The sequence below is a fragment of the Acomys minous genome, assembly GCF_964271855.1.
Source record: "Acomys minous genome assembly, chromosome: 6".
NCBI lineage: Eukaryota > Metazoa > Chordata > Mammalia > Rodentia > Muridae > Acomys > Acomys minous.
The window spans coordinates 55,793,622-55,816,078 of NC_140487.1; the positions used below are offsets into that span (position 1 = coordinate 55,793,622).

Here is a 22,457-nt window from a genome sequence, read left to right on the forward strand (position 1 = left end):
TTGCACATGCTACATACATACATGCATCATACATACATATATACTTTACTACTGAGTTATACTTCCAGCCCAGGCTTCTTGTACGCATGGAAAAAAGCGAATTGCTGTCCTTCGGACCTTTGGTTTCAACCAGCCAAGCCTGATGTCAAGTTTATATATTTTTAAAAAGCGTCAGGTAACTGTAGGCATCCTTCCTTCTCCCTGGCTCCCAGCTCACTGCTGACTCCTCCACTCACAGCCTCACACTTACGAGGAAAGGGCCCCACCACTGAGCTAGCTGTACCGCCATCTACTACAACGTCTTAGCCACACCAAATTAGTTTTGTGATACTTATTTGTCACCCAAGGGGTGGGGGGAGAGCTTCTGGGAAGGTCACTTTCAAGTAAGTTCTGAAAGTTGGAGAGTAAAATTGTTGCTGAAAGAAGGAAAAGAGGGAAGGAAGAAAAAAAAGAGAGAGAGAGAGAGTTGGGGAACACAGAGTGACGGAGCAAGGGGGCTGGTATCATTTACCATGGAGCTATGTACAGGTATCACCTTAGGGATAGGCTAAAGGTTAGCTAGTTTGGCTTGTCAGACAAAGGCTTTTTCAGCTGGGCGGGATGGTGCACTCCTTTAATCCCAGCAGAGGCAGGTGGATTTCTGTGAGTTCCAGGCCAGCTTGGTCTACAAAGCAAATCCAAGACAGCCAGGGTCACACAGAAAAAACCCTGTCTCAAAAAACAAAACAAAACAAAACAAAACAAAGCAACAAAACAAAACAAAACAAAAAACAAAAACAAAAGAAAGAAAAAAGAAAAAAAAAAGGCCTTTTTTTCCCCCTTGTCAGATTCTGATGACAGGCACATTAAATAATTTCTTATAGTTATACAAGTTACTAGCCCTTTCCCCCTCCCCATTCTCTGGTCTATTTCCTGTTTAGACTGGATGATTTTGTGGTTCTATCCTCCAGCTCACCAACTTCCCCTATTCTACTGTTATTTGTCTCTTACTGTTACTCTTATTAACTGGGTTTTACAATTTCAATAACCACATTTCTCAGTACTAAAATTTCCATTTTTTCCCCTTGCGACAGTAGTCAGGGTTGGTCTGGCTCCAGCTCCCTGTGAAGGTTCCGCTGTACTTAACTAGTCAGCAGGTGCTGGAATAGCTCTATGTTGTGCCCCCTGAGCCTTCCTGATCCCTGGGCAGTGCTAAAAGGCCTGACTCTCTGCTAGCCTCCCCTGACATGGTCCCAGCTCAGTAAGGTAGGGGAGACTCATTCCTCATTCAGTGGTCCTGAACCTGTGGGTCCTGACCCCTTTGGGGGCGTCAAATGACCCTTTTGCAGGGGTGTGTCACATGTCTGGTATCCTGCATATCAGGTATTTACATTATGATTTATAACAGTAGCCAAATTACACTTACAAAGTAGCAACAAAAATAATTTGAGGGTTGGGGGGGTCATCACAACATGAGGAACTTATTTAACGGGCCGCAGTGTTAGGAGGACCACTGCTCTAAGGTAAGGGTGGAACTCTGGACTCCTTACCTTGCTTGGTCTTTGATGACATCAAGTGCGTGGGGAAGCATATTTATACTAAGGACTTTATTGTTGTCCATTGTTGACGATGGCAGACAGGCTCTGGGTATAGGTATACTGTGGTATTAGGACATTTGGATGTTAGGTCTCACCATAGCGTGGAGAGTGTGGTAGCCTAGGCTTCCCAATTGGTGTTTGTGTGTGTGATGTGTGTGTATGTGTGTCTGTGTGTGAGATGTGTGATATAGTGTGTGTCTGTGTGTGGTAGGCATGTCTGTGTGTGATATGGTGTGTGTCTGTGTGTGGTATGTGTGTCTCTATGTGATGTGTATGCATGTGGTGTGTAAGTGTGTGTCTATGGTGTTTGTGTGTATGTGTGTATGTCTAAAGTGTATGGACATGCATGTTTGTGAGCATGTGTGTGTGTCTACAGCTGATGGTGAGTTATCTTCTACCTTAACATGCTTTCTGCCTTGCTAAGATGCCAATATCTCTTGCTTTTACCAAAAAAAAAAAAAAAAAAAAAAAAAAGGCTTTTTATTGAGCATTTTTTTTTGTCTTGACTCTTGGTATTTTCAGGGTTTTGGTTGTGGAGTCCTTGTTCAGTCTCACAGGCATGGCCTGCTATTGGCTTTGAGAAATTGAAGGAAAGACAAAGACATAGGCACATTGTATAGAAGCTGGGATCAGGTGGACTGGGCTCTGGGATAGATAAACCTTAGCCCCCGAGAAGCTCAGTGTATTTGTTATATATAGTCAAGCAGAGAGGCAGGGCTATTGCATACGGCTCACCAAGGAGGCAGGGTGGCTACATACAATAAACAAGGAGTCAGGGTGACTACATACAGCCCAACAAGGAGGCAGGGTGACTGCATACAGCCCAACAAGGAGGCAGGGTGACTGCATATAGCTCAACAAGGAGGCAGGGTGACTGCATACAGCTCAACAAGGAGGCAGGGTGACTACATACAATAAACAAGGATGTAGGATTTATGGTGTGCAGCTGGATCAAGGAGACAGATTTAGCTAATCTCTAATCTCAATAGGAGCAGACTCTGTGGGGTTCAGTCTTCAGGCCATAAATATCCAGGGGAGAAAGGTATAGTGGACATTTTTGGCACATACTATTAACATTCACAATTGGACCCCCAAGGAAGGGTTTGTCTTTTCCCTCTGGGTCTCACCCTGGGAAGGTTTTGCCACTCCCCTGGGGCTGAGGCTAGAGGTCCTTGACATGGCTTGTACACATGTCAACAGCACATGTCCACTCAGGACTTTATTCATTCTGGGTTGAATGAAAAGGAAAGAAAAGAAAAGAAACGAAAGGAGGACGTGACTGATCCTAAGAGGTTGAGGTTTTTATATAAGGGAGAGCGCAGGCAGAAGCAATGGCATCTGGGAACATGACCAGCATCTGAGCAGGGCCATGCGGGGCCCATGTAAGGAGAGAGGGATGGGGAGGGAAGAGCAAGAAGCCAGGAGACCAAGAGGCCAAGAGGTAAAGGGACTGTGGAGTCAAAATGGCTGGCTTATGTAGTAAGGAACAGCTGGGGGAAGGGCGGCCCATCCCAGTCCCTGAGCTAGAGACTTTAAGGTAGAGGGCGGGGCATGCCAGCCAGGATGATTCTAACAGGTATTGGGAGATGCTGTGAGAACTTGGCAGCCAGAGTCTGCTTTGGCATGTTCATAGGCACCTCAGTATCTCACTTAGCCATTTGTCCCAGGTTGAGACCCAACAAGGGCTTCCTCTGCTTCTTGCTTTGTTTGTCTGTCTGTCTGTCTGGTTTTTTGTTTTTTGTTTTTGTTTTTGTTTTTTCCCCATACAGGGTTTCTCTGTGTAGCCTTGGCTGTCCTGGACTCGCTTTGTATACCCAGGCTAGCCTCTAACTCTGAGCGATCTGCCTGCCTCTGCCTCCCAAGTGCTAGGATTACAAGCCTGCGCCACCATACCTGGCTCCTCTTTTTCGATTTTGGTTTCTCCAGCTCTCAGTCTGGTTCATAGTCATGGAATGGGCAGCGTGTGGTGATGAACCTCTTTAATACCAACACCCAAGGGGCAAGGCAGAGGCAGGTGGATCTCTATGAGTTCAAGGCCACCTTGGTTTACACAGCAAGCTTCCAATTCAACTGAGGGAAACCATCTCTTAAATTCTAGGCCCTCTCTTTCCCTTTGAACTGTCTTTCAAATATAAGAATACGGCATATTGCTAACAAAGTCACAATACTTATGAAAAGCCTCCTTTGTAAAAATCCTTTGTGAAACAATTCAGGGCTTCTGGGAGGAGACACTGGTCTACGTGATATGGGAATAAGTTAAAATTGTGACTTATCCCTTTGTGACATTGAGACAAAAAAATCAAACGTTCAATGTTGTAAGAGTTCTAAAGTCAGAACAGAACCAACCCAGTCACATAAGTAGAGCTCTGCTTGCTCTCCCACAGCCCCTTTCTCAGGAGGATGGCATTCATAAGAGTCAACCCTTTGCAAGAAGTAACTCATTTTCAAGGAAAGAGCCCCATAAACAACCCAGAGAAACAAAAACAGTAGCCCACAATAAAAATGACAAAAGCAATCTGATTGGGTGTAAATTCTCAAGAGGACTGCGATATTAGCTCAGGGAGCCACAGAGATGAATTGATGTGTTGTCTTGTGTCGTAAACAGCTCTGCTGGGGGCGGGGCAATGTAGCTGGAAAGCTGACTGCACTTCAGCAGTTAAACACAGAAGCCTGTAGGGACACATTTATTGGATGCAGAAAATCCATTCCAGTTAAAACCTAAAGAAACCAGAATAGAGAGAGGCATGAAGTGTACCAGAAACCAATTAGTGCTCTTTGGGATGGAAACACCAAATCTCAGAGACTGTCCAAGAGCCAGACCTGAGCCTGGTGGTGGTGGCGCACACCTTTAATCCCAGGACTCCGGAGGCAGAGGCAGGTGGAGCTCTGTGAGTTCAAGGCCAGCCTGGTCTACAAAGCGAGTCTAGGACAGCCAAGGCTACACAGAGAAACCTTGTCTCAAAAAACCAAACAACAACAACAAACAAACAAAACAGATCTGTTTGTCTGTCTGTCTGTCTATCACCTACCCATCTATCAATGCTTTTTTGTTTGTTTGTTTGTTTTAACTATCCCTTCACCTCTACCTTCTTTTCTGTTTTTAGGATGGGGCAGAGGACTGTTTGGAAGGACAGCCAGCTAAGGAAATGGTTTTCCTGCTGCTTACTGATGGGCCTTGCACTCTGTATGGCTCCCTGGGAACAGTAACACCATGTCAGAGCCTGAAAGATAGTCTCCGTCATCTTGAGTTTCTGTTTATCAATCAACTCCACAGGAAACTAGGAAGAGGTTTTTTGATTTTTTTCAAAGGTCAATCTCAAATGTCTTGATTCTGCTGTTTAAGTTGGGTGAATACAACACAAGGAAAACGAATTTAAGAAAAATTTGGACGGTGGGAGGTTGACGTCGTGGGATTCCAATTGTTGCCAAAGCCCACTCTTTTCTCCTGGCCTGCTTTTCTTCGAAGGGTACAAGTCTTGTTTCGGTGTACTGAAGATGAAAATCCTTCAGTGGAAGTAGAAAGCGTTGCAATTATATGCAAGGAACAGAAATTCAAATATGTGTACCAAACATTTAAATAAGGACAAATCAGTAAAATATCTGCTTTTATAATACACATGTACTCTACCCTCTGAGTTTTAATGTACCATTAGATTTTAGTTTCAAAATGGAGGCAGGTTGTAGAATTTTTAAACATTAAAGACCTATTTCTTGGAACTCAGTAAGTTCCTAGAAATTCTACTCTTCAAAGAGAACATGTTATTAGATTACTTTCCTACTATTTTTTTTCAAACATGATCGGAAAAACCGTTGAGTTATATATCACAAAGATATCAGTTATTACACACATGGTAGATTCTGTGATTGTTTCAACAGACACTGAAAATACATACATTCACCCTGGGAGATCCATCTATTTATTACTTAAGTTGAAAATGAGTCCCTATACTGGGAAACACGGAATTTCTGCTCTTTCTTTAACTACTACCCCAGCTGGGTTCTTGTCTGTGAGGAAGAAAACAGTTAACAGCCCTGTGAAGAGGCAGTTTTCAACTGCAGGAGCTCAGAGGACGAGGTAAAGAGCAACAGCTACCGCCTCCTACACGCCCCTTGCGTTTGGGGTCATCAAAGGTTCTTCTACCCGGAGATTGCAACTCAGGCAGCAGGCTACAAGGCAGGGCGTCTGTGGATCTGGGAGTCCTGATTGGCCCGCTTCCGCCTCTCAGACCACGCCTACTAGACATCATGCCCCGCCCCTCGGTGGGCGGAGTCCACCCAGCGCACCTAGGGCGCGTGCGCGAGCTGTGCTTGCTGTGTTGCCGGCCCGCCGGGCTGCGTACAGTCGCAGTCCCGCAGGCCGTGTGTGAGAAGGCGAGAGGTCACGGCGCGGAAGGCGGGGCGCGGGCAGCATGGCAACCTCCTTGGGGTTCCGGGGAGCAGCCTCCGGCCTCTGGTACTGGAGCGGCCGGCTGCGGCCCGTGGCCAGCCTTGCAGCGGGTAAGGACCTTCTGCGCGTCTTCCTCTGGTCATCCGAAGAGGGTTTTTCGCCCGAAGGGCTGCGGTTGGCTTGAGGGGGGAAAAGCACATCGTGATGGTCTCCTAGGCCTGGCCCCCCCACCCCCCCACGACTGATCCCCCGAGTGGTCAGCTTTCCCCTCCTGCCCTGTGTCCTGCTTCAGATTGTTGAGCGTCCTCGGCGGGACCCTGGAACAGCTTGTGGTGAAGGTGGGGGGGGGGGGTAGTGTTTTGAGTGTCGGGCGTGCGCTTTGGGTTTGGGGCTTCTAGGATATTTGGAGGGCTCAGCTCCAGGGGTGACCGCCGCACCCACCTTGGGGACCCCTCGGACTGCAAGGCCTGCCCCGTCAGTGACATGGCTGTCTCCTAGCATTCCAGCAAAGTTTGTCACCCTTGATCGGCAAGTAGGGCTTTACTCTATTATGGGATGGAGCTGTGCCTTTTGTCAAATTATTAACCACAACTCTTTGAACGTCCTCAAAATTGTGACTTTAACCTATCTTATGCTCTGCTGTAAGTTATGGAAACTGACCAGGGACTTAGGAAGAGGCTGTGTTTAGAGTTAACGTTCATGTCTGAGGAGCACTCATCCAATAATTTGCACACGAGGAACTCCCGAGGCCTTAGAATTAAGTTATTTTGGGACATCAACAAGGTCCAGGAAATAGCTCCTCGTTCTCTCTTATTCTATAGGGTTTTCCTAGCACACCAAGATGTCTTTTTAATTACAAGTTGCTTGATTTATGGGGAATACTGAAGGATTTTTTTTTAAAGTAAAAGTTTATTTTAACAGTGTGCTGTTTAGCACGACCCTATTCAGGATTTACAAACAAACAAGCCAGGCCCTGGATTCAAGGTGCGAGTTTATTTGTTCTAATTTTTGTTGGCTGGGAATTGATTTCTGAGCAGCTCCCTCCCAGTCTTTCCCCTCAGGAAAACTATGGATTTTTCTTTCTGCTTTGGAAGAGTTTTTGTGTGAAAAAGGGTAGCAGATGACAGATAAGGAGTTGTGGTAGCAAGATACAAACATAGGATTTTAGATGTGATTTTATTTTTTTAAATGACTTTTTCCAGGGAACAGCAACTTTCATATGAATGTACACCTCTTTCAGATCTGATTGGCCGAGGGTGATGTATCTGCTGTTTAGGGTTTTTACAAGGTGTTGTCAGGATAGTTTCATGAACCCTGGATGTGCTTTTTGAGGGTTAGGGAAGTTCTTACAGTCCCTGATAGGAGAGTCTGCGGCTGTAACTCCTTACTGACAGTAGAAGAGCCTGTCTTCCACTGCTGGGTACCACCTTCACAAACCATCCTGGGCTTGGGCTGTTTTGCCCCAAAGGTATGCTTGCATGAACAATTTTAAGTAGTAGTTTTTTAGTAAAGTCTTTAAAACACTCGGAGTTGTTTTAAATGCCAGTGTTAATATAAAGTCATATTAGCCACAAATAGTAAACTAACTACAAAAGTGCTAACTTTTTTTGAGATTTAGATTTATTAAAAATTGGGGGGAGGGAAACCCCACCTCTATGCAAATTTAAAGTCTAAGAAATGAAGAAAGGAATAATGTTCAATTACTAATATTTTGTGCTTTGAATTCTGTGGAGGTGTTTGCCTCCATCATATGTCTACCCTGTTTATAGTACATAGTTGATAATGTTATAAAGATCCATATACTTAAAAAAAAAATGAGACCTACAAGTTGTCAGTTTATGGCAACTTTAATACATTTAATGCATCCCAGAAGAAGTAGATAATTACTTTCCTGCTCATAACTTACTTAAAAACAAAATTTTGTATTTTATTTTAAAAGATAATTTTATTTAGCTTTAGATCTATTTTTGTAAAGCAGATATATATATATATATATATATGCATACACACGTAGATATATATTCATGTACACATACATATACACATACACTTCAATTCACTTTGTGGGACTCCTCAATATGTACATGGAATAATTGTATCAGGACATTTTTAAACAACCCCCTGACCAAAGGAAAATTAAATAGTATTGTATATAGAATTGTAATACTAAGTTAAAAAAATTACTAATGTTTTTTGCATATATGGGTTTATCCTTTTTTGTATGTCTATATTTAATCTTTTCTTCACAGTTTCATACATAGATACAGCAAATTGCGATATATTCACCTCCACTACCTTCTGTTATACCCTATTTCTTTCCCGCTGAACCCCTTCTTTCCAGCCCGTTCCCCAGCGTCTATACCACTCACCAAGTGAGAGCCTTTCCATGAACAACCATTAGCAGTCAGAAGTTCTTCAGGAAGGATGGGACCTCGCGGGAACCTTCTCTCTTTACAATGGAGTGTTGAAGGGTCCAGTCTGTGACAGGTGTCTTTTACTGTTGTCCTTCATGATTGTGACAGCTGTTACTGCTGTCCTCCATGAATGTGACAGCTGTGTAGTGTCTGGATGGTCATTTTGTGTGGCATTCCTCACCATCCTTTTTGTTTTGTTTTGTTTTTGTTTTTGTTTTTTTTTTTTTTTTGAGACTGGGTTTCTCTGTGTAGCCTTGGCTGTCCTAAACTCACTTTGTAGCCCAGGCTGGCCTTGAACTCACAGCAGTCTGCCTGCCTCTGCCTCCTCAGTGCTGGGATTAAAGGCGTGCACCACCATACCCAGCCCATCCTTTTGTTCTTAACATCCTGTGTCATGTTCTATGATGTTCCCCAAGTCTTGTGGGAGGAGGAGTGATAATGGCTTTGTGGAAAGTACTTTCAAAGCAGTGTAACTGCTGTGTAACTCAAGCGTATAATGGTATTGTTTTCCATTTACATTAGCTCCACTTATATTGGCACATGCAGGTCCGAAAAATTACTTGTGGTTGTGAGACTAAAATTGACCTTAAACTTGTGAGATTACATACAAAGAATATTTATTACTGAAATAACATAAGGCCTTCCTAGAGTAAGTCATTATCCTTAGTTGAGAAACTTTTACTATTAAGGCGAACAGTGTTTATTCCATCCACGTATTACATGGAACATAGGACACCGTGTTGTGGATATAGTGGGTCCTTTCTTAGCGAGTTTTTGTTTCTTCACTCCCATCAGTTACCCATCGTTATACACAGTCTGAAAATACTACATGGAAAGATATTTTGGGACCGACCCACATTTGCATAACTTCAAAAAGTATATTGTTAGAGTTGTTCTATATTGTGGTTATTGTTATTTGTCTCTTATTGCGCCTAACTGATGCATTAACCTTTACCATGGGGCATCTACATGCAGGAAGATATGTGTAGGGTTTGACATGGTCTGTAATTTCAGACACCCAAGTTGGAACTGTATCTCCTTTAGGTAAGGGATGAACAACAGTGCAATCTCACAACATGAGGAGAAATCCACGCAGGCGCCTTAAGGGATTGTTCTTGTGTAATGAAGTAAACTTTCCCCTATGACTTTATGCTTTTTTAATAATAATTATTATTATTTTTTCAAGACAGGGCTTCTTTGTGTAGCCTTGGCTGTCCCAGACACTCCGTGTAGACCAGGCTGGCCTTGAACTCATAAAGATCAGCATGCCTCTGCCTCCTGAGTGTTGGGATTAAAGGCGTGCTCTAGCATGCCCAGCTGACTTTATGCTTTATTTATATCCTATATTTTACAATAAATGTGTTTCTTTGACTAGGTAGATTTTAGAAATATTCTTTTTACAGATTGTAGACTGATTTCTGGGTAGCAGGTCAAGTTACGCACACATACACACACACACACACACACACACACACACACACACACACACACACACACGCCCTTGCTCATATTACATTTGAGAGATCATAATCTATAGATTTAAAAATGTTGCCAAATTTTCCAATCAGTTTCTTCACAAATCAGCCAGTATTACCTTTATGCTGACTGACTTTTTTCCCCCTCTAGCTTGATTTTATCTGTCATCAGACTTTGCTGTCTCCACATATTACTGTCAAGACTTGCTTAAAGGAAGATGCATTTCTGTTGTAGGTTTGAAGATTTTTTTTTTTTTAAGAGTCCCACTAAACTCCTTGGTATCCCTGTATGTTTGGGAGCTAATTCAGTATGCCAAGTACTCCTTCAGAAGCCCCGTCTTCCTGGGAAGCTGTCTTTGATCTGCCTGTTCCTTCCCTACTAACCCACTAGGTTAAAAAAGCTAATTGGTGTAGGACTTGTTCCATGGTGGTGCCGCTTGACCCTTTTAATAAATGTGCTTGTTGTTTACTTACTGTCCTGTCTTGCATATCTTGTTTCAAGTAATCTTTCCAGTAACCTGGTGCTGTAGGTTCTTCTGTTCATAAAAACATTTAGAGGAGTTAAGTAGCTTTGCTCTTCAAGGGCATACAACCATAGGTGACTCTACATGGATCTCCTAAATGCAGACTTTAAATTTGATCATAATTGATGAGTAACTTCTCTTTGGACGATGCTTATTATACCTAGTTCATACCATCCTTTTCTTGTCTTGCCCCAATGATGAAGAGAGACTCAGGCCCATCACTGACAGCCTGCCTTGATTGATACACACATAGTTGGCCCGGCTAGCACGGGCCTCCTTGTTCTTGGCTCCTGGCTCCTTAGCTTCTGCAGCAAAGGTCAGCACTGCCCTCCAGCTCTTAGATCCTGCCACTTGGAATTTCACAATAGCTAGGCTTTTGGTAGATAGCATGCCCTCCGTGACTGTCGTTCTGTTTCTGGTCGCCTTGTTTACCTGTTTTATATCTAACCCTTTTGTTCACCCCACTAGATAGAGAGATTTTTTGTTGTTGTTGTTACTTCATTTCATTAAGTACCTCTCTACCTGAAATTTATTTATAAGCAGAAATTTGACTGATGCCTTTGTTGGTATTTTAATTTTTTTTAAATCTTTTGCTCAAATTCTGAATATTATCTATGGTCTGTCCCTTCCCCTGGCCGCCACTTAGCTAGTGATATTGAGAGTTGTAGGCGTTTACTGTTACTTACAGTGCTTTCATTATTGCTGTGCTCATGCCTTACTACATTTCCACAGCTCTCCCAGGCCACTGACAGCCCCTGGGCCAGACATTATCTGAGTCTGGGATGAGAGTGTTGGAGAGTTAACCAGTGTCTATGTGCGGCAGCACAGCCCGCATTTGTTGAGTCCACTTTATCAGCACTGTTACTCTGTACTTGCTTCAGAACCGCCTTATAGCCCCGGTGCCCATTTAGTTAGAATTCATTCACATAGCATTTAATATCCACTGTTCCAATTCATTTATTTCCTTTTCTTACAAAAGTAGTTATAAAACTTAAATGCATATGGTAAAAATGAAAGGTTTCGAATAAAAAAAAATCTTTAAAAAAATTAGACCCATGACTCTTGGCACTTGAGCTGTGACTGCTGTTTTTCTTTTTTTCATATAGCCATACAAAATCCAGAAAAATAAGTTCATATATTCTTTTTCTGTCTGTATTTTCTTGTATTAATGTTGTATCTTCCTAGTTTTCTTTGGGTTTTAGCCTGGAGGCTTTTCCTCTACTTTAGACAGGTATACCACAATAAGAGAGTGACACATATTCATGCTTTAATGCTCTGCATCTTGCTGTTTTTCACCTGGTAATTTATCCTGGAAGCTTTTCCTCTGCCTTAGACAGGTATGTAATGACAGGACAGGATAGAAAGATTGACAATTAAAGAAATGTGAGAGTCTCCTTACTCTGGAGTCTGGTTCAAACTTCTTGACAGCTGAGTCAAGCTGGGGGAATCTTGCAAGGCCCCATTCCTGCATGAAGAGCTACAGAAAACCATGGCTGCTAAGAGAGGGACCCAGCCTTCTCCAGGGTGAGCCCTAATTTGGGTAGGTTATCCAATCCCAAGTGGTCAACTCTAACAAATGGGTGCACATGTTAATTTAATAGTTAAATGAGGTCATGAGCTTGACTGAGTGGAGGGGGAACATGAGGAGCTGGAGATGGGGAGAGGAAAGGATAGAAGCCATGTCAGTACAGTCCTCATGTATACAATTCTCAAAAGGTGAAAATGCAGCTGGGCACTGATGGTGCACACCTTTAATCCCAGCACTCGGAAGACAGAGGCAGGTGGATCGATGTGAGTTCAAGGCCACCCTGGTCTACAAAAGTAAGTCTAGCTCAGCCAAAGCTACACAGAGAAACCCTGTCTTGAAAAACCAAAAAAAAAAAAAAAAAAAAAGAAAGAAAGAAAGAAAGAAAGAAATCGAGCATAGGGGCTGGAGAGATGGCTTAGAGGTTAAGAGTGCTGGCTGCTCTTCCAAAGGTCTTGAGTTCAATTCCTGGGAACCGCATGGTGGCTCACAACCATCTATGAGTTCTTTTTTTGTTTTTTTGTTTTTGACAGGGTTTCTCTGTGTAGCCTTGGCTGTCCTGGACTTGCATTGTAGACCAGGCTGGTCTTGAACTCACAATGATCCGCCTGCCTCTGCCTCCCAAGTGCTGGGATTAAAGGCGTGCACCACCACGTCTGCCACCTATGAGTTCTGATGCCCTCTTCTGGCATACATGCAGGCACAACAATGTATACATAATAAATAAATAAATAAATCTGGAGAAAAAAAAAAAGAAATCCAGCATAATTAACATTTTCAGTGATGTTACTTATAAGAGATAATGTTCCTTTTATATTAAAATGTTTCAAATAAGACTTAAAATGGCAGTCATGCTTAATGCCTGAACATAGAAATAACCATCATGTGTGTTGTTTCAGCTTTTCCCAGCTATAAACTGCAATTTTCAAGGATTCATGAGAATTCGTGCTGACGCTGTGTGCAGCTTTGTGACACAGGTTTTTCCCTTATCAGAGTTCAGTCCTGTTCAAGACACCTCCGGAGCCACTCTGTAACCTCAGTTATGGAAAAGAGGGAAAGGAGGAGGGATGCTAGCAACCCATGAGATGAAGGAGAGCCACCCAGGTCACACACGTGACAGCTGTGGCTGGGCGTGTTTTATCCTTTCTCCTAGTGCCTCTCCAGTATCCACTGTGCTGCGTGAATCTAAGTTACCATCTCTTAACAAGTCAAGAATCCTAGCCAGGCTTCACCCATTTGAGGGTTCTGAAAGGGACCAGGCCGCTGCAGGTGGGAGTGCGGAGCTGTGTCTCTTGCCCCGCCCAACTCTCCACATTCCTTTCAACATAGTAATATTTCATTGCACTGGGTTAGTGCGAACTCTTGTGAGTTAAGTCCTCTACTAATATTTTATTAGTTATTTACATTTTCCCGCTGCAATCCACAGAGCTATAATAAACTAGTTGTTTCTGTAGTTCAGAGTTTAGTATATAGCAGGACCCAGAACATGACGGTCCATATTTATTGTCTGTTTTTATAAATAAAACTGTAGTTGAGGGCTCAAGACATGGCTCAGTAGATAAGGCACTTGCTATGTAAGGCTGAGGACCCAGGTTTGCATTCCAAGTACACACACACAAGCTGCATGGGTGGCCTACCTATAGCAAGCCCCGAGACTCCTCTCCATGCCCACGCTGTGTAGCTAGGCCAGCCTAATCAATAAGCTCAGAACTCAAGAGCTGCCTCTAGGCGGGGCAGTGGTGGCACACGCCTTTAATCCCAGCACTCGGGAGGCAGAGGCAGGTGGATTGCTGTGAGTTCGAGGCCAGCCTGGTCTACAAAGCGAGTCCAGGACAGCCAAGGCTACACACAGAAACCCTGTCTTGGGAGAGGGGTTGGGGAAAGAGCTGCCTCTAAGTAAAGTGGAGAGGGCTCTAGGAAGACATCAGATGTCAGCCTCTGCATCCATCCATTTGTGAGTTCCGCACCAGCGTTACTTTTCACGTTTCTCCATACCTGTCTTGTATTAATGTTTTATTGTGTTTATGTCCTCTTGGATTTTAAGGTTATTGCAAGGCAAGGATTGTATCTCATTTGTGTGTGCAATGGCTAGGTCTGGTGGTGCATATATAATGCCAGCGCTTGGGAGACTGGGGTCAGAGTTTGAGGTCACCCTCGGGCACAGTGCATACAAGTAGCTACTGTTGTGGGGCATGTGACTGAGCCCTTGCTCTCCCCTGTCATACTTGCTACCTGTTTGACGTAGAGTAGTTGCGGCTAAACTAACTGCTTTAAAGACGCAGTGTCCCTGTTTGTAATGGCCTCGGATTATTCCGTTGTACTTTCCCAACTTCAGCACAGCGGTCTGATGTGACTAACAGTGCTCTATTTTCTCGTTTTGTTAATTTGCTTATGGACATTAGAGCTCTTTTATAAAATGTACTTCTCATTCTTTGTAATTTTAAAATAAAATTTCAATTAGGTGTCACTTCTGTCATTGAACCTTTGTGGGCTATAAAGACAGAGGGCTTCTATTTGAAGCTGTTGTAAGTCAAACTCCGCGGTGTGATGCTGCTCAGGAATGGCATGCTTGGTGGAGTTGTGGAGGCAGCTGTGAAGAGGATCTAAGGAAGCTTCTAGCCTAGTATGAGCTTTACTTCTCAAGCACGGAGCTTCAGATAGTTTGCCTTTAGCATCACCTCACACTCACATATGTTCATGGTGAGTGGAGCCATCATTTGAGAGGATTTGAAACTTTAAAAAAGGCTGTGATTAGTCATCCCACACAGTTCAAAAAGAATAAGGGAGAATAAAGCCTGTAAATGCAGAGGAAAGTAGAGTTGTTTCTTTCTCCTTTCAGTAGATAATAAACGTTTCAAGGGTAAGCACTGTGTCATGTGTCTCTCTAAACTCTATCATTATTTCATGCAGTGCACACTTAATGAATGATACTTGTCAAGTGTCATTGTGAAATGGAGGAGAAATTGTATCTAATGTTTCCAAGGTTAGGTGTAGCTCTCTTATTCTCTGAACCATTTGTTTATGGGGCTAAAACAATTTTTTTAGATTTTTTAAATGTGTATGAGTATTTTGCCTACATATATGTGTGTTAATCACACGACTGCCTGGTACCCATGGAGTTCAGAAGAGGGTATCAGAACCCATGGGACTGGAGGTAGAGATGATTGTGAGCTACCATGTGGGTGCTGGAACTGAGCCTGGGTCCTTGGCAAGAAAAAAATACTCCTAATTGCTAAGCTATCTCTTGAACCCCTGTATTTTTTGTTTTGTTTTGTTTTGTTTTTGAGACAGGGTTTCTCTGTGTAGCCTTGGCTAACCTGGACTCACTTTGTAGACCAGGCTGGTCTCAAACTCACAGAGATCCGCTTGCCTCTGCCTCCCGAATGCTGGGATTAAAGGCGTGCGCCACCACACCCAGCTGAGCCCTGTATTTTTAAAATTAATTAAATTGTGTGTGTGCGCGAATGCAGCCTCTTAAATGTGGCGATCAGAGGACAGTCTCTTCTACGTCATGGGTTCTGGGTATATAATTCATTGTTTGTAGTAATTGTCAGAGCCTTTACTTGCTGAGCCTTTCACTGGCCCTGTTTGTTTTTGAACCAGTGTTCTGTGTAACTTTGGTTCCTCTTGCCTCCATTTCTAGAGCACTGATAGTGTAGGCATGCTCTTCTGTGCCCGACTAAGCCATTGCTTTAAATTGTAGGCCCCTCATGGGATTTTAAAAGTATTACAAATTTATTTTTATATTTACAAATGTATTGAAATCAGTGTGTTCTAGGTCAATGGCTTCTAAGACTCCAGTTGGATTCATTGGACTGGGAAACATGGGAAATCCAATGGCAAAAAATCTCATGAAGCATGGCTATCCACTCATTCTCTATGATGTGTTCCCTGATGCATGCAAAGAGTTTAAAGAGGCTGGTGAGCAGGTAAGGCTTGTCTTTGGATTTGCTTTAGATTTTTACTTTTTATATTTCAAAGCAGCAAGTACTTCTCTTAGAAGTGTACCTAACAGAGTTATAAAACCTAATTGTTGCTGAGTGTGTTTCATTTTGACTTTAACATCAATTCAACATTTAGATGCACATCAAAAGAGCACTTAGTGTAGCTGCTTGGAGGGGTCCATTTTCTGTTAGGTGACCTGGGCATTTCCTATTTGGGCATTTCCTGAGATAATATCTTCACTGATTAAGCTGTGAAGCAACTGTTTGGAAGTAGTCTCCTTGTGAGAGAAAGGCAGGGATGATTGTCTCAGGGCAGGAATCTACTCTAGGACTTAAAGCTTAGCCCAGATCAAGCACTTACATTTCTTCTTAATGGGGCAAGTTATCCCCTCAGCTGGCTTCCACATCTGTAAAATGTGAGTGATGACTGACTACTTGTGCCATTAGATTACGAAGCTCAGATGAGGAAATATATATTAATGTACTTTACAAATGTTGCATGACAGCACCCTGTGAGTCCATCATTAGTTACTGGCCATTAACCAGGAGACAACCTAAAGACACTGTGGGCTGTAACACAGAGCTGAGTTATGGCCAGACCGCAGCCTGTTGCTTTTAGGCTGCCGTTTACATTTTAAGAACTATGGTTCTAGAGTAGATCCTGTTTATGATAGCATCTGTTCTGTTTGGCTTTGTCAAACCTTGTTAGTAGCTCAGATGACAGGAGACCACTTTTCAGTCTCTGAATTTAATAGATTTGCCTTTTCTGTAAATTGAGGGAAATTTTGCACACGTGCAGAATGATAACTAAGGGCAAGATATGATCCTGGGATGGGAAGAATACTAAAAGCTTCCCAAGAAACAGAAAACTGTGAGAACAAAATAAAGCAGAACAGCCGGGTGTGGTGACACACGCCTTTAGTCCAGTACTTGGGAGGCAGAGGCAGATGGATTGCTGTGAGTTTGAGGCCAGCCTGGTCTACAAAGTGAGTCTAGGACAGCCGAGGATACACAGAGAAACCCTGTCTCAAAAAGCCAAAATAAATAAATAAATAAATAAAAAATTTAAAAGGCAGAACAATCAATGTCCAAATTATTATTGAAAGCAAACACTGAGAAATGCAATCCTGAGATAGAAACTAGGTTTAGTGGCCTATAAGCCATTTATAGAGCTGCGCACCCCATGTGTCTCCTGGCCGTGCTTTCGGTGCTGTCTGGCACTGCGACACTGCATGGGAAGGCGATTGTGGTCTTGGGGCTCCCTGGTGTCACACTGACGCTGCTCACGCCCACGTGGTCTATGGAGACTGACGCTGCGCTCCTTGGTAACTTTGTTGGAAAGATTCCACGGCTTACCTCGCTAGAGAACATGAAGAACTGACCTTTGTTATCTTCAGTACGGTAAGCATTCCAAGTTGGTTTGCTGTCTGCAGTTAATCAATTAGTAGTTAATTGATTTAATTTTGGGGATAACACTGATGCTTGACATTTGTCACTATACGGTGACATGTTTTTGCCAGTTCTACTTGATCTCTAAAATGAGGACGTAACGTCTTACGTTAAATACAGAATTCAGCCAGAAAGCAAGATAGAGGTTGAATGGAGAACCCGCAGCGAGTGGCTTGGAAGTGAGGACTGGGGGCAGACACTCAGGGCCTTCCACGCCCCACACTGTCACCCCTCCTTCCATGCCTGCAGAACGCACAGCACTGTGTTTCTTCTCAGTTTCCCCTGACTTCCAGAGTTTTCTGATGTTTTGCCTAAATTGTTGTATTTTTCTGAAGTTACCCCTCTATTCCCCAATAACATTCTGTTCTTTACTAATTTTAGGTAGGCCTGAGGGAAAAATACCTTAATAATAAAGGAGGCATTTGGGTCTTAAGAGGAAGAAAAGGGACCTACTATTAGTGAAAAACTACTGTGGCTCAGGTCTTTTGTTAGTATTTTGTGTATTTCATTTTGGTTTTGGGGGGCAGGGTTCATTGTGTAGCCCACTCTGGCCCCCAAATCTCAGTCTTCCTGCCTCAGCCTCCAAAGCGTTTAGAATACTGGTTAGTAACACAACCAAGAGAGCAGCTCAGCCACTCACATTGTGGTATTATTTCTTTATGTTCCATTCACTGATAAGTGTGTGTGTGTGCACGCGCGAGAGAGTGCAGCGCCCTTAGAGACCAGGAGTGGGGTTGGAACTGATGCATGGAAAAGTTAGCTCCAGTCCTCAGGGTTATGCAGTGAGTCAGTAGCAAGCGCAAGGGCCTCAGCAAGGGCCTAGTCTTGACGGCAGGGCTTTGACTGCATTACAAGATGCACAGGTACTATATAGTAAAAGTTAATGTAGGAGGCATTTGGGAGTGTGTAGTATGTTTTTTGATCTTGAAATGTAGCTACTTCTTACTGTTTATAAACTAGATTATTGGTATAAATTACCTGACTTTTTAAAAAAAGTCAGTAATGCCAAGTCATAAATTGTATATGCTTTGTTCTTCTCTTTAGCATTTACTTCTTTTACCTTGAAGAGTGTTAGAATAATGTATAGTTACTCATCACAATAAGTTTCAGTGGGGAACAGTGTTGAATAGTGGCCCCCAAAAAGGTGTCTTATAAAACTCAAAGGAAAACACCTGGAGAGATAGCAGTTAGAGCAGTTTTCTTGCAGAGGACTCAGGTTTAATTCCTAGTATCCACATGATGGCTCACAACCATCTGAAACTCCAGTTCCCTGGGATATGGTACTCTCATCTGACCTCATTGGGCACAGACATACATGCAGGCAAAATGCTTACATACATAATAAAGTAAAATAATATAAGTAGATAAAAGGTAACACAATAGTGAATCTTTATGACCTAGAATTTGGCAAAGGATTCTTAGCTATGACAGCACGAGTTTGTGTAACAAAATTAATAAGTAAATTGGAATTCACCAGCATTAAAACTTGATTTTTCTAAAGAACACCATCAATATTATAAAAAAGACAATTCACTGTGAATGAGCTCAAATATTTACATATTTGATGAGGGACTCGTGTCTAGAACACATTAAGGGGTCTTACAGCTTATTAAACGCAGTTATAAAGAAGGCCAGTGAAGACATGAAAAGGCTACATCTGTCATCAAGAAGAGAACCTTGCATACTAGGAAAGGTAGAATGGAGACTCAAGCAAAAAAGCCTTTTTTTTTATGGTGATACTGAGAAATTGGAAAACTCAAGCTGGTGGCAGAATGTAAAATGTTTCTGCCACTTTGGAAGACAAGTCTTGGGAATGTCTCAGATAATTAAGTATGACTGAACAGTTCTTACTGTGTATATGTTCATGTGTGCATGTGGAGACCATGGGTCGATGTTGCATGCCTTCCTTGGTCACTGCCCCACCTTGTTTTTGAGATGAGGTCTCTACACTAAATTTGGAGGTCACTGATTGATCTGCCTTTCTCTGCCTCTCTAGAGCTGGGGTTTTAGATGCTTGCTGCAATACCTGGGCACTGGAAATCCAAGCTCAGGGTCTCGCATGGAAGAACTTTATTCACTGAGCCTCTGTCTCTCCAGTTCCTGACCTAGCAATAAAAGAAAACCTGGATCCAAGCCAGGCGTAGCGTTGTGTACCTTTAATCCCAGCACTGGAGAGACAGAGGCAGGTGGATCTCTGTGAGTTCAAGGCCAGCCTGACCTACATAGTGAGTTCTAGGACAGCAAGGACTACATAATGAGACCTTGTCTCAAAACAAAACAAAACACCCTCCCCCATCAACAGCAACACAAAACAAACCTGGGTTTATACCCACACAGAACATTCTATATAATAACGTTGTTAGTAACAGCTAAGAAGTGGAAGCAACATTCAAGTCTCACATCTGTAATGGAATGTTATTTAGGAACTAAGAGAAGGAAGTGCTGATAATTGCTATGTCACAGATGAACTAAGAAAGCACACTAAACTAAAGAAGCCAGTCACACAAAACCATGCACTATCATCTCCTAATAACTGAACAATTTAGAAAAAGGAAATCTATAGAGATAAGAAAGTGCATTAGTTGCTTAGTGCTAAAGAGGAGATAAGCAGCTTTGGGCATAAGGAATGACAGCTCATGGATATACTGTTTCTTTTTGAAGAGACTAAAACTTGACTATGGTAACGGTTGCTCTTGTCTGAAAATATAATAAAAGCCAAACAATTATCCACTTTCAATGGGAGCATTGTATGGTGTGGATATCAGCGAAGCCATTTAAAAACCGAGAGCAGGAGGTGTGGCTAGTGGCAGCTGACAACCAGGACTGACAGTCACAGCAAGAAAGAAGGCAAACAGGAGAGTGCAGTGAAGAGAGAGACAGACATTACAGTCACCCTACTGCCAGCCACGGGGTGCCAGGAGCCATGAAGCTGGAAGAAGCCAAGGGCCTCCCCTAGAGCCTTTGGAGGGAAAGCGGCTCTGCTGCCACCTTGTTTTCAGACTTAGACTTCTGCCTTCCAGCTCTGTTCTAAGCTAGTGTGCATTTGACACTCCATTGCAGAGTCTATGGGAAGTAGTACAGAGAGTATCGGCAGTGTGCAAAATGCACTGGCTTGTAATCTGCCTCTGCCATTCAGTTATCTGTGCAGTCTTTGGCAAACTTTTTTAGTTCTTCTCTTTGTTCACTCTCATACAGCTGTTACAAGTGTGAACTGAGTTAAAGCACATAAAGAGCTTCAAAGCACGGTTTCAGTGCCAGCCGTGTTCTCCTTTCTGCTGTACACGTATGTCAGTCCTGTTCCGTGCTCTCCATTCAAGTGATAGTGCTTGTTCCCTCCTTTACTGTGTGCTGTTATTGGGCTGACTGCTATGGGTTAAGCTTCCTTACCAAGGAGAGGGCAGGGCCTTCGACAAGTCACTGATTGAACAGCTCTCTCTTGAGTAAGCTCTGAGTGCCAGGCACTGGAGCTCCATCCAAGACGAGTCACAATTCTTGCTACCATGGGGACCAGTAGAAGGCATTAGATTATCTAAGCACACGCACAATGTGATCTAAATTGTGAGAAGTTGAACATAAAAGCAAAAGGGATAGTAGTTTGTTTTACATTTGTGCGATGGCACATCGGACCCTCTGTGGAGCCAGAGAAAAGAGTATGGAGGATTTATTCAGGTTAAGAATGAGGACAGAGGAATCATTTCTTTAAAAGGCAGAGCCGCAGTGTCCATTTGTTAGGAGTCTTTGTTTTGTTTTGTTTAGGTTTTTTTTATTTTTTTATTTTTTATTTTTTGCCAACAGATAAAGCTTGAGTATTTGTCTCATGTGGCTTTCTGGTAAAATTAGATTTTCACTATAATAAAATGCCAAGACAGTTTTTGAGGATAAAAAGGGCAGGTAACTTCTTTTTTTTAAAAAAAGATTTATTTATTATTATGTATATAGTGCTCTGGCTGCATGTACACCTGCAGGCCAGAAGAGGGCACTGATCACATTACAGGTGGTTGTGAGGCACCATGTGGTTGCTGGGAATTGAACTCGGGGCCTCTGGAAGAGGAGTCAGTGCTCTTAACCTTGACAGGTAAATCTTAACAGTTCATTTCTGATAGAGAACCACCTAAAGAAATATTGGTATAGACTTTGCTTGCCTTCTAACAGAAGTGATGCCATCTGAAATGAATGTTGTGAGGGCAAGGGCTCCGAGGTCTTAGAGCGCTCCAGGACATAGACTCAGTGACCAAGCTTTCTCCTTTTCCACTAACTTGTGATATATAAGTGGAGAGAAAGAAAACAATGTCAATCTCATTTTACAGTGCTCAGGCTTCCTGGAATTGAAGGTTCCTGGATATTAACAAATTCTACATTGGAGGTAGAAGCTAAATTAGGGTGTTTTGTTTGGTAAGAGGGAACTTATGGTTCTCTGTGGAGGCAGAAGGCAGAAGAGTACATAGGGTTTATTCTGGTTAAGACTGAGGGCAAATGAACCATTTCTTTTAAGAGCAGAGCCGCAGTCTCCACTGGTTAGGAGTCTCCCTCTGTGTCCTAGGCTGGTTTAAATGTGCAATTCTCTTGTTAACACAAGTCCTCTTGAGTCCCAGAATTACAGGATCAGTGTACTGTTCTTCATTGTAGATTGAGAAACTGAAGCTAGTGAGGTTAAATGATTTGCATAAAATCATACTGACTACTTGGCTGAGCTGCAGCTAAACCTGCGCCTCTGTCTTCCCTAAATAAGCGTTCCTTTGTTTCACCTATTCTGTCTTTGCTTATCCACTCCATTAGCAGATGTAATTGAGGGGTTCTAATTAGTTGGCTGCTAAAGCTTTTTGTAGCTAGTTCAGATTGGAAATGAGCTTGGTTTCTTCCCCTAAGCTTTTGAGTTGTGGCCAAATTTTGTCAGTTGTTATTCAGAGTTTTTTTTAAGTCATCCCCTCAATGGTAAAATTATTTGAATGCCCATGTCTAAGAAACATGACTTTGTTGTACAAATCAGACACTGTTGTTACAACATGCCAAATATATGTAGTCATTAGATACAGAGCAGTTGTGCCATAGAGTGGTGACATACCAGCTATAACTATCAGTGTGTGTGTGTGTGTGTTTTTCCAGACCTGTGAGCTTTGACACTGCTTGGTATAACTGAGGGGTTAGCAGTGCTCTGGCAAACC

The 22,457-nt window shown here is 42.8% G+C and overlaps 1 protein-coding gene across 1 annotated transcript in view; it reads left to right on the plus strand.

Moving 5' to 3' along the window:
* The first annotated feature begins 5,858 nt into the window (after window positions 1–5,858).
* Window positions 5,859–22,457, plus strand: part of HIBADH (3-hydroxyisobutyrate dehydrogenase) — a 100,304-nt gene continuing 83,705 nt past the window's right edge. Inside the window, exons 1-2 of the mRNA XM_084785809.1 lie at window positions 5,859–6,074; window positions 15,671–15,831. Coding sequence (XP_084641935.1) covers window positions 5,987–6,074; window positions 15,671–15,831 — 249 coding nt within the window. The 5' untranslated portion in view covers window positions 5,859–5,986. The remainder of the gene's footprint in view (window positions 6,075–15,670; window positions 15,832–22,457) is intronic.